Source organism: Prionailurus viverrinus, chromosome C1 (assembly GCF_022837055.1).
Source record: "Prionailurus viverrinus isolate Anna chromosome C1, UM_Priviv_1.0, whole genome shotgun sequence".
Taxonomy (NCBI): Eukaryota; Metazoa; Chordata; class Mammalia; order Carnivora; family Felidae; genus Prionailurus; species Prionailurus viverrinus.
The window spans coordinates 200583135-200597282 of NC_062568.1; the positions used below are offsets into that span (position 1 = coordinate 200583135).

General features: G+C 56.1%; 2 protein-coding genes across 3 annotated transcripts; both read left to right on the forward strand.

Annotated features, from left to right (window-relative positions):
* Positions 1–37: 37 nt before the first annotated feature.
* LOC125174004 (aflatoxin B1 aldehyde reductase member 2) lies at positions 38–7490 on the forward strand. Its single transcript, XM_047873705.1, has 7 exons — positions 38–417; positions 2611–2798; positions 2996–3100; positions 4874–4970; positions 5193–5292; positions 5901–6030; positions 7066–7490. Exons 1-7 carry the CDS (start codon positions 84–86, stop codon positions 7225–7227), a joined length of 1116 nt encoding a protein of 371 aa, XP_047729661.1. The 5' UTR covers positions 38–83; the 3' UTR covers positions 7228–7490.
* A 1168-nt stretch (positions 7491–8658) lies between these two features.
* Positions 8659–13645, forward strand: LOC125174007 (aflatoxin B1 aldehyde reductase member 2-like). 2 transcript variants are annotated; one of them, XM_047873708.1, is made up of 4 exons: positions 8659–9778; positions 12153–12340; positions 12538–12642; positions 13371–13645. In XM_047873708.1, the coding sequence occupies exons 1-4, from the start codon at positions 9619–9621 to the stop codon at positions 13539–13541; spliced, it is 624 nt and encodes a 207-aa protein (XP_047729664.1). In that variant the 5' UTR covers positions 8659–9618; the 3' UTR covers positions 13542–13645. The 2 variants fall into 2 exon arrangements, with proteins under 2 accessions (XP_047729664.1, XP_047729665.1); XM_047873709.1 differs by lacking the exon at positions 8659–9778 and adding an exon at positions 10657–10939.
* Positions 13646–14148: the final 503 nt, after the last annotated feature.

Below are 14148 nucleotides of genomic sequence, written 5' to 3' on the forward strand. Positions count from 1 at the left end.
TCCGTTCCCTCACCGCCTCCAGGCTCCTCTCCGGCGGCGGGTGGGCGGGGTTCGAAGCGCCTCAGCGCGCAGGCGCCGACCTCATGCTGAGCGCCTTGCGTCGCGCTGTGGCCCGAGGAGCCGTCCGCTGCACCCGAGGTCCCCGGGTGCCCGAGGCTCGCGCCGCCGCCGCCACCGCCATGTCCCGGCCGCTGTCTCCACCGCGAGCCGCCTCGGGGCCCCCGGTCCGGCCCGCTACAGTGCTGGGCACCATGGAGATGGGGCGCCGCATGGACGCCCCAGCCAGCGCCGCGGCCGTGCGCGCCTTCCTGGAGCGCGGCCACACGGAGCTGGACACGGCCTTCATGTACAGCGACGGCCAGTCCGAGAGCATTCTGGGCGGCCTGGGCCTCGGGCTGGGCGGCGGCGACTGCAGAGGTAACTTGTACCTCCCCTGCACCGTGCGGCGCCCAGCCGGCCCCAGCCACGCGTACCCTCCTGGGCGCCGACCTCCCGGCAGCTCCGTGAACGTCTCGCCCCGGACAGCCGGACAGTGCATTGTCCTGATCTCCTTCCCCTCCCCTTCTCTTTCCTCTGGGGGTTGCAGCTCAGAAACCCCGAATCTTACCCTGAGCCTGGTCTAGTTCTTCGCTTCCTCCCAGCCTTGCTTTCTTGGGGCACCTCTTCTGCGGGCACTGGTCTCCAGAGAGAGCTCTGCGGTACCCCCTCTAACCCTGTCGAGTGCCCCAAAGCGGGGCCCCAGTAGCTCCACCTCCTCCCTCTCCCCATTGCCCTCACGGCCCATGGCTCTCTAAGCACCCTCTTCTCATCCTGGTCTTTCATCAGTCCCTAGACTTTGCTCTCTTTAGTTGACAGTACCCTGGCTCCCAGAGAGAGCTGCAGCTAGACCACAGAGCAAGCTGGGGGAGCAGGGGTGGAGTGGGGAGATTCGTTATGGGGCTATAGGAGGGAAGGTGGCTCTGACCCACCCACAGGGAGCTTAGAGTCTAATAGGGAAAGTTGAAGCCCAGAGGAGGAAGCACTTTGGGGGATTATGGGGTCAGGGAGAGGCCTATGGAGGGTTCAGAGAACACTGGAGCTGAGCCTTAGAGGACCAATAGTAATTTACTGAGACGATAATAAGAGAAAGGGATATCAAAGGCTGAAGGTACAACTGTGCAGACCAGGCTTGGAAATGCAGTGTCTGGAATGTGGAAGGACGGCCAATAGACAGGTGTGGCTTGAGTGGAGGATGTTTGTGCATGGGAGGGACTGTCCTTCATTAGCCTGATGCCATTGGATGTGCCTAGGAGGGTACCTGGCATGTGGTGAGGCCCAGTAAACGTTTGCTGTTATTTTTACTACCTTACTCTTTTCAGGAGCCCCCTCTAGGCCCTCCTTGGATTCATAGCTTGGTGGACCTGGAAGAACAGAATGGGAACCTGAAATCAGACCCACGCTTTCTAGTTAACCTGCCTGCCCCTCCTTAACGATGAAGGTTTTGTTTCTGAATTGGTTTTTCTCCTCCAGCCCTTCCCTGCTTGCTTCGTTGAGTACAGGCATTCACTGAGCCAAAGTCCACAGGTTGAACACGAGGCAAAGTTCACACCAGGAACACAGAGGATTTGAGAAATGTAGGGAAATGGAGACACTGTGGACAAGAAGCGGTGGGACTTATTCCCTCCCACATCCCAAGTAGTCTGGTGACTCCCCTGTGACCTGGTGATTTGCCTTTGCCCTGTGTGAAAAGTGCAGAATCCAGCCAGTTAAGGCCCTTCTGAGCTGCTTGCATGGCAAAACACTGCCTTGTTCTCTGAGTCTGAAGGGGAGAGAGGTCTGTAATCACCTGCTGCCTTTGCCTTTGACCTGTCTCTCAGATTGAAGTGTGCCAGTGATGCCTGTTCGGGCAGCTCCGTCTCTCCAGGGTTCTTGAGGCAGCCTCTTGTCTCCTGTTTCCAGGCCCACCCTTTTAGTTGTCTCCCGACTACAGACACAGTGAACATGGCTGCCTTTGGTGGATGGTATTTGAGAAAAACATTTGTGATTAGGTCTGTGACCCTTCCCTTGTCTCATGTCCTGCCGCTCCCTGCCTGGAGTTGATGCTCTTAGAACTCAGCATTGCAGGGATGGCCTTCCACATACTTTTCTTTTCTTTTTTTTTTTGGCCTGTGACTTTGCCTGCATTCCCACGCTCTGGAATGTGCTTCCTATCCTCCCATGTTGGCTGTGACTCATTTTTAGAGACTCCGCTCCTGGGTCATCCCTATAGGAAGCCTTCCTTGGAATTCCCAGAATGGCCACAACCCTGTACTCTGGGCTCTTTTAGCACCAGGTGCTTATTTCTACTGTGTCATAACATCACCTTTTAGACTGTGAGCTCCTTGAGGGCAGGGAGCAAGTGTGCCTCTAGTGCTGGGCCTGGCACAGCCAGCAGTTTGGTGACTAATAATAGTGATTAAAGCAGCAGTGAACACTGAAAACTTACATATTTAATGCTCATGATCTCCCTATGAGACAGTTCCATTGTTCCATCCCCATCTTACAGATTAGCAAATTGAGGTTCAGAGATCTTAAATAATTTAGACAGGGTCACACAATAAGCCTCTTAGCCATTGCATTCTCTCCTCAAAGTGAAAGTTGCCACCAAGGCCAATCCCTGGGAAGGGAAATCGCTGAAGCCTGACAGTCTCCGGACCCAGCTGGAGACATCGCTGAAGCGGCTACAGTGCTCCAGGGTGGACCTCTTCTACCTGCATGCCCCTGACCACGACACCCCCGTGGAAGAGACCCTGCGTGCCTGCCACCAGCTACACCAGGAGGTGAGGCCAGCCTCCGAGCTCCAGGAAGTGGTCTGCCGGTCCTCTCCTTGGCCTGCCGTTACCCAGGAGAGTGGAGGCACCAGGGGAGTCCCAGAGCAGAGCTGGGGGCAGACCCCGCTGCCGGGGTCCCCACCCCTGTCTCCCCTTTCTAGAGTCCTGGGCCGTGGCGGCTTCTGACTGAGGCCTCTCCTCTGCAGGGCAAGTTTGTGGAGCTTGGCCTCTCCAACTATGCTGCCTGGGAGGTGGCCGAGATCTGTACCCTCTGCAAGAGCAGCGGCTGGATCCTGCCCACCGTGTACCAGGTGAGGGCCAGGGCTGCAGGGCCCGTCCGCGGGGCTGCTGCTGATCCCGGGTTCCCCTGGCCCCTCCGACTGCCCCCTGTGCCCTCTCCCTAGCAGCCACTCCCCTGCCGACAGCCTGTAGAGGGCTGCTGGGTGCCATGGGGATGAGGGGCAGGCTCCTCAGCTTGACCCACGGGCACCTGTTGGCTCTGGCCCTGGCTCCCCTCATGGCCCGCATGTGCTCCTCAGGCCCTTCCTTCCCGCCCTGTCTCTGTGCGTCAGCCTGGACCACTCCTCCCCTTCTCCCTGGTAGAAGTAAGCGCTCAGGCCCCACTTAGATGGCCCATCTCGATGCCCCAGAGGAGCCTCCAATATCAAGACTTCATCTCCGTGCATTCAGAGTGTTTGTAAGCATCTACTGGGATCACAGAACTCACCTTTATTCTGTTTTTATCTGTGTGTATGTGGGGGTTTTTCTTGTAAAGAAGGTTCTTTTTTTTTTTTTTTTTTTTTAATGTTTGTGTATTTTTGAGAAAGAAAGAGTGAGCAGGGGAGGGGCAGAGAGAGAGGGGGACAGAGGATCCAAAACAGGCTCTACGCTGACAGCAGTGAGCTGCTGCGGGGCTCGAACTCATAAACCGTGAGTTCATGGCCTGAGCCGAAGTCGGATGCTCAACCGACTGAGCCCCCCAGGCGCCCCTGTGTGTGTATTTTTTTTAACTGAAGTATAGTTGACACACCATGTGACATTAGTCGTAGACGTACGACATACTGATCCCGCTAGTCTCTGTGCTGTGTTATGTGCATCATAAGCGTGGCTACCAGCTGTCAACACATAACGCTGTACGTACTGTTGCCTGTATTCTCTCTGCTGTACCTCTCGTCCCTGTGACTTCTTCGTGGCATAACCGGTACCCTGTATCTCCTGCTCCTTTTCATCCCTCTTTGCCCATCCCCCACCCCCTCCCCTCTGACAACTGGCAGTTTGTTCTCTGTATATGTGGGTCTGTTTCTGCTTTTTTGTTTGTTCATTTGATTTTTAGGTTCCACGTGTAAGTGAAATCATACGGTGTTTGTCTTTCTTTGACCTATTTCACTTAGCATAATTCTCCGTAGGTCCTTCCATGTTGTCACAAATGGCAAGATCTCATCCTTTTTTATGTGGCTGAGTGATACCCCGTTGTGTATATGTACCACATCGTCCCTTCTGCATTCATCTATTGACAGATACTTACTTCTGTGTTGTTGTTTTTTTTCCTTCTGTGTTCTGAGCTTGACTCTAACATCTGTGAGAGGCAGAGGCAGAGACCTGGCTGGACTTACTTGTGTTCGGAAATGCAGCGTCCAGCCCACGGCTGGCAACAATAGATATTTGTGCAATGATATAGCCAGTTGGGTTTCCCTGCCTTGGACCCAGCCCCATCTCCCCAGCCTCTGCCACCACTAGTGATTTGGGAAATCACTGCTGAGGTCCTGGGCAGGTTTTGACTGACAGTTTTAAACATATTTTTTTTGATGCTTATTTATTTTGAGAGACAAAAAGAGACAGAGAACCAGCAGAAAAGGGGCAGAGAGAGAGACGCAGAATCAGAAGCAGGCTCCAGGCTCTGAGCTGTCAGCACAGAACCCAATGTGGGGCTCAAACTCACGAACCATGAGATCATGATCTGAGCCGAAGTTGGACACTCAACCGACTGAGCCACCCAGGCGCCCTTTAACTGGCAGTTTTAAAAGAAGGCTGGGGTCTCTTCCCTGGACACAAGCACCCTCTCCATCTGGCTCTTCTGTCTGCAGGGCATGTACAACGCCACCACTCGGCAGGTGGAAACGGAGCTCCTCCCCTGCCTCAGGCACTTTGGATTGAGGTTCTATGCCTACAACCCTCTGGCTGGTATGGGCTGCCCTGCCGTGTGGACAGGCTCCCCGTGGGCGGGAGGGCATTCCCGGCCCCTGTGTCTGCCTATTCCTGACATAGTAGATGCCCGGCCCAGGACCTGGGAGGCTGGGCTGGGTCCTCTGGCTCTCCTGGGTTCCCTGCCATCCCACCCCTCAAGTCCAGAACAGCCTCTGGGAACAGTGCGAGCCAGCAGATCTGATGGCAGTCTTCCCGCAGGGGGCCTGCTGACTGGCAAGTACAAGTACGAGGACAAGGACGGGAAACAACCCATAGGCCGCTTCTTCGGGAATACCTGGGCTGAGACCTACAGGAATCGGTGAGCTGGGGGTGGGCTGCGTCAGGATGGGTGGGGCACAGGGTCCCCCTTATCTGGAATGGAGAGCTTCTACGCTGCTTTCCCGGGGTCCCAGGTCTTCCCCGCTGCCTGGACCTACATCTCCTGAACTCTGGTGCTTCTGGTGTTCTCTGGACCTCTGTGAATAAACGAGGATCCCTGCCCCTTACACCGGGCCTTCCAAGTCATAGCTTTTCCCTGAGAAGTGCTTACCACTTGCCAGGAAGGAAGGAGCGAGCCCTGGGTTGACACTCACGGGGCCTGGGGCCGAGTCCTGCCCCCCCCCCGCCCCGTACTGGTCACCTCTGCTTCACTAGGTAAGGTAAGCGTAGGGCAGCTTTACGAGTTCAAAAGAACTCCTAAAGAGGTTAAAGGTGGGGTCTCTGGTGAGGTCCCTCTGACTGCCTCCCGCGCCCAGTCGTTCTGCTGCCTGATAAAGCGGAAGAAACACTGGTTCTGCTGCCGGAGAGATGCTGGTCCCTCCTCACTGCAGAGTTAGGTGGGCACAGCTGCTGTGCTTGGCGTTTTGGCTGTAGCCCCGCTGTGCCCCCATGTTATTGACCCTTGTGCCACCCCCTTCACCTGCCCAGCTTCTGGAAGGAGCACCACTTCGAGGCCATTGCCCTGGTGGAGAAGGCCCTGCAGGCTGTGTACAGCCGCAGCGTCCCCAGCATGACCTCGGCCGCCCTCCGGTGGATGTACCACCACTCCGGGCTCCAGGTAAGCCGCCGTCCTGGACGTGCTGCTACTGCCCTCTGAGGACAGCCAGACTTACCCCTAGGTGACTTCTAAGTCGCTTCTGCCGCTTCTTTTTTTTAAGATTTTATTCTGGGGGCTCCTGGCTGGCTCCGTCGGAGGAGCACGTGACTCCTGATCTCGGGGTGGTGAGTTCAGGCCCCTACATTAAAAAAAAGAAAGAAAGAAAAAAAAAAAGAGAGAAGATTTTATTTTTAAGTAATCTCCACAGTCATTATAGGGCTCGAACTCACAACCCCGAGACCAAGAATCACATGCTGCCCCCACTGAGCCAGCCAGGCGCCCCATCTAAGTAGTTTTTTCCTCCGAAGTTTCTTTCGGCCCCATCCCTGATGGTGAGCGATTCTTCCATTGTTCTTAGTGGATGTCTGAGCCCCAGACCTGGGATGAGAGCTTCACAAACATGTCTTTAGTTAGTACTTAGGGCTTAGGAAGTGGTGTTCTCCATGAGGGGATGGGTTCACACAGCCAGGAAGGGGGCAGAAAATCAAACTCATTAGTCTCACTCTGTGGTGGGACCTCGGGTTTCCCCTCTCTCTCTTGTGTCCCCTGTCTTCTCAGCTAAAACTTTTCTCCTGTATCAGCCTTATACATACAGTTGCACAGGGTCTGCCGTATATATGGTAGTTTCTCAATAAATGGGGGCTAAGCGCTTTACATAATTTCTCATTCCCATAACCACCCTGAAAATAGAGAAGACTGAGTCACAGACAGGTGAGGTAAGTAAGCCAAGCTTACACAGCTGGTGGGTGGCAGAACGGGGCTCTGAACGTAGGTCTGTCCGAGGATGAGCCGTATGACAGCGGAGGGAAAGAAGACAGGGTTTGGAGTCACATAGTTGAAATTGTGGAAGGTGCCTCAAGTTCTTTGCGGAACTGTGCACGGCGTAAATAAACTTCAGAGCCCGAGTCTCGGCAGGGGCGGGGCTGGGAGGGAGGGCTTGTGGCTGGAGTCACTACAGCGCATGAGATGTTCACCCACGGCCGTCTCCCCTTGCAGGGTGCCCACGGGGACGCAGTCATCCTGGGCATGTCCAGCCTGGAGCAGCTGGCACAGAACTTGGCGGCAACTGAGGAAGGGCCCCTGGAGCCCGCCGTCGTGCAGGCCTTTGAGCGAGCCTGGCACCTGGTTGCCCACGAATGTCCTAACTACTTCCGCTAGGCCGCACCCTGGCCCGAGCTGCCAAAGGTTTCTCTCCTTTCCGTCACATCTTCTGTTCTCTCACCCTGACCAGTCTGCCTTAAGTTGATTAAGTGTGGTCTTTTTGATTGTCTGGATCAATGCGTTATTTTTCTAGATTCCCATCTGGTTCCTAGTTGCCCTCAGAATGTGGAAACGCTGGGGCTGTGGTCCCCTTGGGAAGTTCCTGTCTGAATAAAGCAGGCACTTGACCTGGCTGTAGCGCAGGCCTTGAGTAAACCCCATGAACCTGTCTCCTTGACTTATTTGCGACCAGTTTTCATCCTGCCTAGGGGCTTCCTGCGCGAGGGGCAGAACCATGAGATGGAGTCTCCGGAGGGCAGAGGTACAGTGCAGGCTGCCCTCTCGAGGGTCTCCCCTGCCTTCTGTCCCGAATCCAGCCTGAACTCTCAACAGCAGGTTTGAGCTGGCCCTCACTCTGCTGTACACAAAGGAAGAAAAGTAAGCCATACACCCTGAAAGGCATTTTCTCTTATTCAGAATCTCCTCATGAAATGGAGGTACTTAGAATCATCAAGGCCAAAACCTTCCATTAGAGCCTCCGCCAAGAAGAATAAAGACGCTCCCGGGCACCTCCTAAGATGCTGCGGAACATTTTTCGCAAACTCGATTTCAGGAATGGCTTTACTCTTAGTGAAAGCCTCCTGTCTCCTTGTCATCTGTAAGACACTCAGCCTTAGCCCTGGGTCTCGTGCTGCTGGAAGTGTGGCATGGGCAGCCAGGGGCCCCGCTTCCCTCCTCCAAGCAGGAGGCACCCAAGGCTGGAAAAGAAAATCCCAGGTCTGATGGCTGGGATTTGAGCATTCCCGGTGCGGAAATATGGGTTTAGCTCTGGGCAAGGGAGGCAAGCAGCAGAAGTCAACACTCAGAGCTTGCTAAACGTGAAGTAAGGAAAGGGGCTTAACTTGGAAATTCTAGACCAAACCACCAATCAGGCTCTTTGTTCTAAGAAATGTCCCATTTGTCAGCTAGCGGGAGACACCTTACAGACAAAATGTCATTCTCTACAAAAGCAGTCACCCTTCTTTGTCTTCACCCACAATAAAATGGATGGCTCCCAGGCACCTGGGTGGCTCAGTAGGTTAAGCCTCCGACTTCAGCTCAGGTAATATTCTTACAGTTTGTGAGTTGGAGCCCCTCATCAGGCTCACTGCTGACAGCACAGAGCCTGCTTCCGATCCTTGTCTCCCTCTCTTTCTCCTCTTCCCCCATTCACAGTCTCTCTCTGTCTCTCAAAAGTAAATAAACATTAAAAAAAAAAATTTAGGGGCACCTTGGTGGCTCAGTCGGTTAAGCATCCAACTTTAGCTCAGGTCATGATCTCGCGGTCTGTGAGTTCGAGCCCCGCATCGGGCTCTGGGCTGATGTCAGAGCCTGGAGCCTGCTTCCGATTCTGTGTCTCCCTCTCTGCCCCTCCCCCACTCACACTCTGTCTCTCAAAACTAAATAAACATTAAAAAAAATTTAAAACACAGGTATGTAGACTTTTGTGTGAACATAGGCTTTCGGGGAGTCATATGGTAAACTTCTGTTTAATTTTATAAAAGCGCAATGATCTTTTTTAAAGTTTAAATAAATGTGTTTTGTATTCACCCACGTTGACCACCTCCAGCACCCCTCATGTTTTGTGTGGGTAAATTCGAAAATCGAATTCCTTCGGTCTACAGATACTTCTAACAGTGAAAGTTTGCTGTGAATGCTCTGTCCCTCTGCTTGTCTGAACAGAGCCTTTATTTTGCCTTCATGTTGGAAAGGTATTTTTGCTGGGATAGATTAATCCGAGGCTGACTGTCTCTGCTTGTCACTCCACAGGGCCTCGGGCTAAAGCCTTTGGCAAGTCGGAACTGGAGGGATCACACACCCACTTCTGGGACCGCACGGCGGCGGGACAGCCCCGAGGGCCACATTCCCCCAGCCAAGGCCTCTCACATCGGGACACTTTAGCGCGACGCTGGGCCCCCGGAACAGTTCAGGGCGAGGGGAGGCCGAGGGAGGTGGGGAGACGTGGCAGCGAGGCCCCAGGAGGGCCAGCTGTTGGCCTTCGGGTTCACTGGAAACCCTCAGAACTAGCTCAACCCTCCTGACCCAGGGCCGAGACCCGCCTCAACCAAGCGCACGCGGTCCCCAAAGCCCTGCCCCCTTCGGCCTCCGAACTCCGCCCCCAACGCCGGTGGGCGTGGCCCGAGACACCTCAGAGCGTGACTCCCGCCGCCACCCCGACTGCAGCGCTCCACGCCCGGGGGCGCCAGAGTGGCCAGCTGCCGCCGCCGCCGCCAAGTCCCGGCCCCTGTCGCCGCGCGGGCCGCTTCGGGGGCCCCGGCCTGACCCGCCACAGTGCTGGGCACCTTGGAAATGGGGCGCCGCATGGACGCCCCAGCCAGCGCCGCGGCCGTGCGCGCCTTCCTGGAGCGCGGCCACACGGAGCTGGACACGGCCTTCATGTACAGCGACGGCCAGTCCGAGAGCATCCTGGGCGGCCTGGGCCTCGGGCTGGGCGGCGGCGACTGCAGAGGTAACTTGTCCCTCCCGTGCACTTTGCGGCGCCCAGCCGGCCCCAGCCGTGTCCCAGCCGCGCGTCCCTCCCGGGCGCCGACCTCCCGGCAGCTCCGTGAACGTCTAGCTCCAGACAGCCGGACATTCTTTGTCCTGACCTCCTTCCTTTTCTCTTTTCCCTTCCGAGAAGATCGTCCAGGACCGTCCCTACAGCAATGTCCCACCCAGGTCCAGTCTGGGACACCTTGGTTAGCTCTTCTACAGGGCACTGAAAGGGTTGGAATCTGGCGCTGTACAGTGCCTGCCCCCTTTCCCGTCCCCGCGGGTGCCCTGTGCCGGCCGATCTGCCAGAACCCTGCCCCTACTGTTCTGGCATTCCCTGGCACAGCCCCGGATCAGACTTTGGGACGGGTGGGAGATCTGCATCCTCCTTGCTCTGGGCCCTAGACTTTGCTCTGTGGAGCTCGGGGTGCCACGTTCAGTCGGCAGTGCCTCCCATTTCACGAGACTGGCAGTGCCTGGCAGTGCCTAGCAGCTGCGGTTACTCAGTGGGCAGAGCGGGCAGGATGGGAGAGGGGAGGTGGTAGCGTTTCTAACTGCCCTCCGTGCTAGCCTCTGAGGTCATAGAAGGGAAATTGGCATTAACCCCGTCCAGGGAACTAGGATTCCAGAGGAGGCTGGGGAAAGCCCACAAGAGGGAGCATTTCCCCAGGGGCCGTTGAAGAAAGCTCAGGAGAGGGAACATTAGACACTGAAGAACTGATAGAGTCCGCCAAGGAGTAAGAAGAGAACAGGCGTCCACACGGTGGGCAGCAGGGGTGCCAAGGGAGTGCGATTTGGCAAAGCCAAGGGTGTTGGAGCAGGCAGATGTAGCTAAGTGGAGGGTTTGTGTGTGGGCGGGGGAACGTCCATTCTCAGTCTGATGCCATGTGAAAAGCTTCGGGCAGTGCTGGGCGGGTACAGGGAGGGCTCAGCGATACTGGCTGTTACTATCGGTAGTGTTATTAGGACACGCGCTGTGTCACTCACGCTCTTCTCCCCTCTCGTAGAGTCTTGCCTGGTTTCTCCCGTGATTCACAGCATGCTGGATCTGGAACAAGAGAACATGCCTGCGTCTCGGTGCTCATGCTTTCCAGATCACCTGGTTGCCTCTCTGACCGCACTGGTCTTATTCCTGAAGGTGTTTTCTTCTCCAAGCCCTCCTTCTCTTCCTTCTTTCCGGTCGGAGCTGGCTGAGCCAAAGTCCTCAAACCTCAGATCCGAAGTTTAATTCACTTGAAGAACAGGGAGGGGCAGAGGGTGAGGAGGTGAGGGAATGAAACTTTTCCAAGTGGGCTGTCCTCTATCCCGCTGACTGCCCTCCGGTCGGCTGAGCTGACTGGCCAAGCCCCAAATGTGCAGAGAGGGCCCTCCTCCCACCCATCAGTCCAGCCACCCTGGATTCTTAATGGGGGCTCGAGAGAAAAGTATGTAATGAACCTGACTCAACGCAGATGGCACGGGGCTATTTCTCTGATGGGTTCCTGCGTTTCCTTCCCCGGGGCCCTTGCTCCAGCCTCTTGCCCCTCTTTCCTGATTTCCTGCCATGGTCCCCTTGCTGGTCTCCCTGGTTCTGGACCTGCCCGAGGCTCTTTATCCATGCTTTGTTCAGATTCATCTTTCAAAACTGCAAGACCGTCCACTTAGCTCCCCAGCTGGAAGGTGTTCAGAGGCTCCCCGTGGCCCTGTAAAGTCCAGATTCCACAGGGTGCTCTCAAGTCCCTTTGCGTCAGGTCTGCGGGCCTTCTCTTGCCTCGTGCACCCGCCTGAACCCGGTGCTGCAGATCCCTGGAACTGCAGGCATGGCTCCTCTGTTCTTTTCCTCTGGGCTTTTGCCCTTGTCCTCACCCTCTGGAATGAACTTCCCGCCCTTCCTCAACTGGCAGCTGCTGACTTCTCCTTGGAGACCAAGATTCAGATTCTAAAGGAAGCTTTCCCTGAACTCCCAGGGGGCCTCATGCCTCATGCTCTGGGCTCCCCTAGCACCTTGTACATATCATTGCCTCACTTACTGTGTAGTAGCCCCTTAGACAGTGAGTCCTTGAGGGCAGGGACCAACTGTTGGCTCTACCAGCCCTTAGTGCCTGGTAAATAATCCATCATAGTGATGACAATGAGCACGTCCATTCAAGTTCTGATCAATCCTTGGGACCACCATGCAAGATAGTACCATGGTCACTACCAGTTGACAGTTGAGAATATTGAGGCTCAGAGAGGTTAAGTGACTTGGCCAAGGTCACAGAGCTAGTAATGGCAGAGTTGGGATACAAACCCAGATGTGTCTTAGCCATTACGCTAGACTCTCTCCAGTGTTCAGCAGACTGGTTTGAACTCTAATTTTACTCCTCCCAAAGCAAAAGTCGCCACCAAGGCCAATCCCTGGGAAGGGAAATCGCTGAAGCCTGACAGTCTCCGGACCCAGCTGGAGACATCGCTGAAGCGGCTACAGTGCTCCAGGGTGGACCTCTTCTACCTGCATGCCCCTGACCACGACACCCCCGTGGAAGAGACGCTGCGTGCCTGCCACCAGCTACACCAGGAGGTGAGGCCAGCCTCCGAGCTCCAGGAAGTGGTCTGCCGGTCCTCTCCTTGGCCTGCCGTTACCCAGGAGAGTGGAGGCACCAGGGGAGTCCCAGAGCAGAGCTGGGGGCAGACCCCGCTGCCGGGGTCCCCACCCCTGTCTCCCCTTTCTAGAGTCCTGGGCCGTGGCAGCTTCTGACTGAGGCCTCTCCTCTGCAGGGCAAGTTTGTAGAGCTTGGCCTCTCCAACTATGCTGCCTGGGAGGTGGCCGAGATCTGTACCCTCTGCAAGAGCAGCGGCTGGATCCTGCCCACCGTGTACCAGGTGAGGGCCAGGGCTGCAGGGCCCATCTGCGGGGCTGCTGCTGATCCCGGGTTCCCCTGGCCCCTCTGACTGCCCCCTGTGCCCTCTCCCTAGCAGCCACTCCCCTGCCGACAGCCTGTAGAGGGCTGCTGGGTGCCATGGGGATGAGGGGCAGGCTCCTCAGCTTGACCCACGGGCACCTGTTGGCTCTGGCCCTGGCTCCCCTCATGGCCCACATGTGCTCCTCGGGCCCTTCCTTCCCGCCCTGTCTCTGTGCGTCAGCCTGGACCACTCCTCCCCTTCTCCCTGGTAGAAGTAAGCGCTCAGGCCCCGCTTAGATGGCCCATCTCGATGCCCCAGAGGAGCCTGAGATCTCAGACTCTACGTATCTCCTTCTCATTCATCCAGCAAATGTTTGAACCCCTACTTGGTGCCAGGCACTGCTCACAGAACTTACTAGTGTACTTGAGGCTTGTCTCGATTATACCCGTTTATGCTCTACCTTGCTATTAAATCTCTCAGGGCTGAGGCCTTGTCCTTTGGGCGTGTGGATGGAAATTCAATGTCCAGCCCATAGTTGGTGTTCAGAAATGTTGGCTGAATAAATGAATTTTCCTTCCACTAAGTATATGCCCTGAGTGTTAAGGCCCTAGGAGTGATAGGGTGCAAACTGGGGGTTCTGCAAGGGAAGATTTGAGGTCTCTTCCTTTGACATGTGTACCCTCTCCATCTGGCTCTTCTATCTGCAGGACATGTACAAGGCCACCACCCAGCAGGTGGAAATGGAGCTCCTTCCCTGTCTCAGGCACTTTGGATTGAGGTTCTACGCCTACAACTCTCAGGCTGGTATGGGCTGCTGTGTGGACAGGCTCCCCCTGGGCGGGAGGGCATTCCCGGCCCCTGTGTCTGACTATTCCTGACATAGTAGATGCCCGGCCCAGGACTTGGGAGGCTGGGCTGGGTCCTCCGGCTCTCCTGGGTTCCCTGCCATCCCCCCGCCAGTCTGGAACAGCTTGTGGGAGTGGTGGGGGCCAGTGGATCTGATGGCAGTCTTCCCGATGACCAGCAAGTACACGTAGGACGATGGTGGGAAACCACCTGTGGACTGCTTCTTTGGGGATAACTGGGCTGAGACGTACAAGAAAAGGTGAGCTGGAGGTGGGCCGTGTCAGCACAAGAGTTGGCCTGGGTCCCCCTAGTCTGAAATAGGGGGTCTCCGGGGCTGATTTCCTGTGGACCGGCACCTCCTCCTGGTGCTCAGACCGAGGCCCCTGCATTCCCGACTCTTCCCCGATCCCCGCTGCCACCATATTATGTCTCCTGGGAGGGATTAGGGCCTGGACTGGGAATGTGATCTCTGGGCCTTCTGGCGGGTCCCCAAGACTCTCCCTGGAAGGGCTCACCCGCTGCGCACAGCGGGAGGGGGGCCCATGGATGAGGACTTGGGAAACCTGGCACTCCTGCCCCACTGCTAGTGGGCCCTTCACCTCGGGCAAAGGAATCTAAGTTTTGTAATCTCTTGGCCAT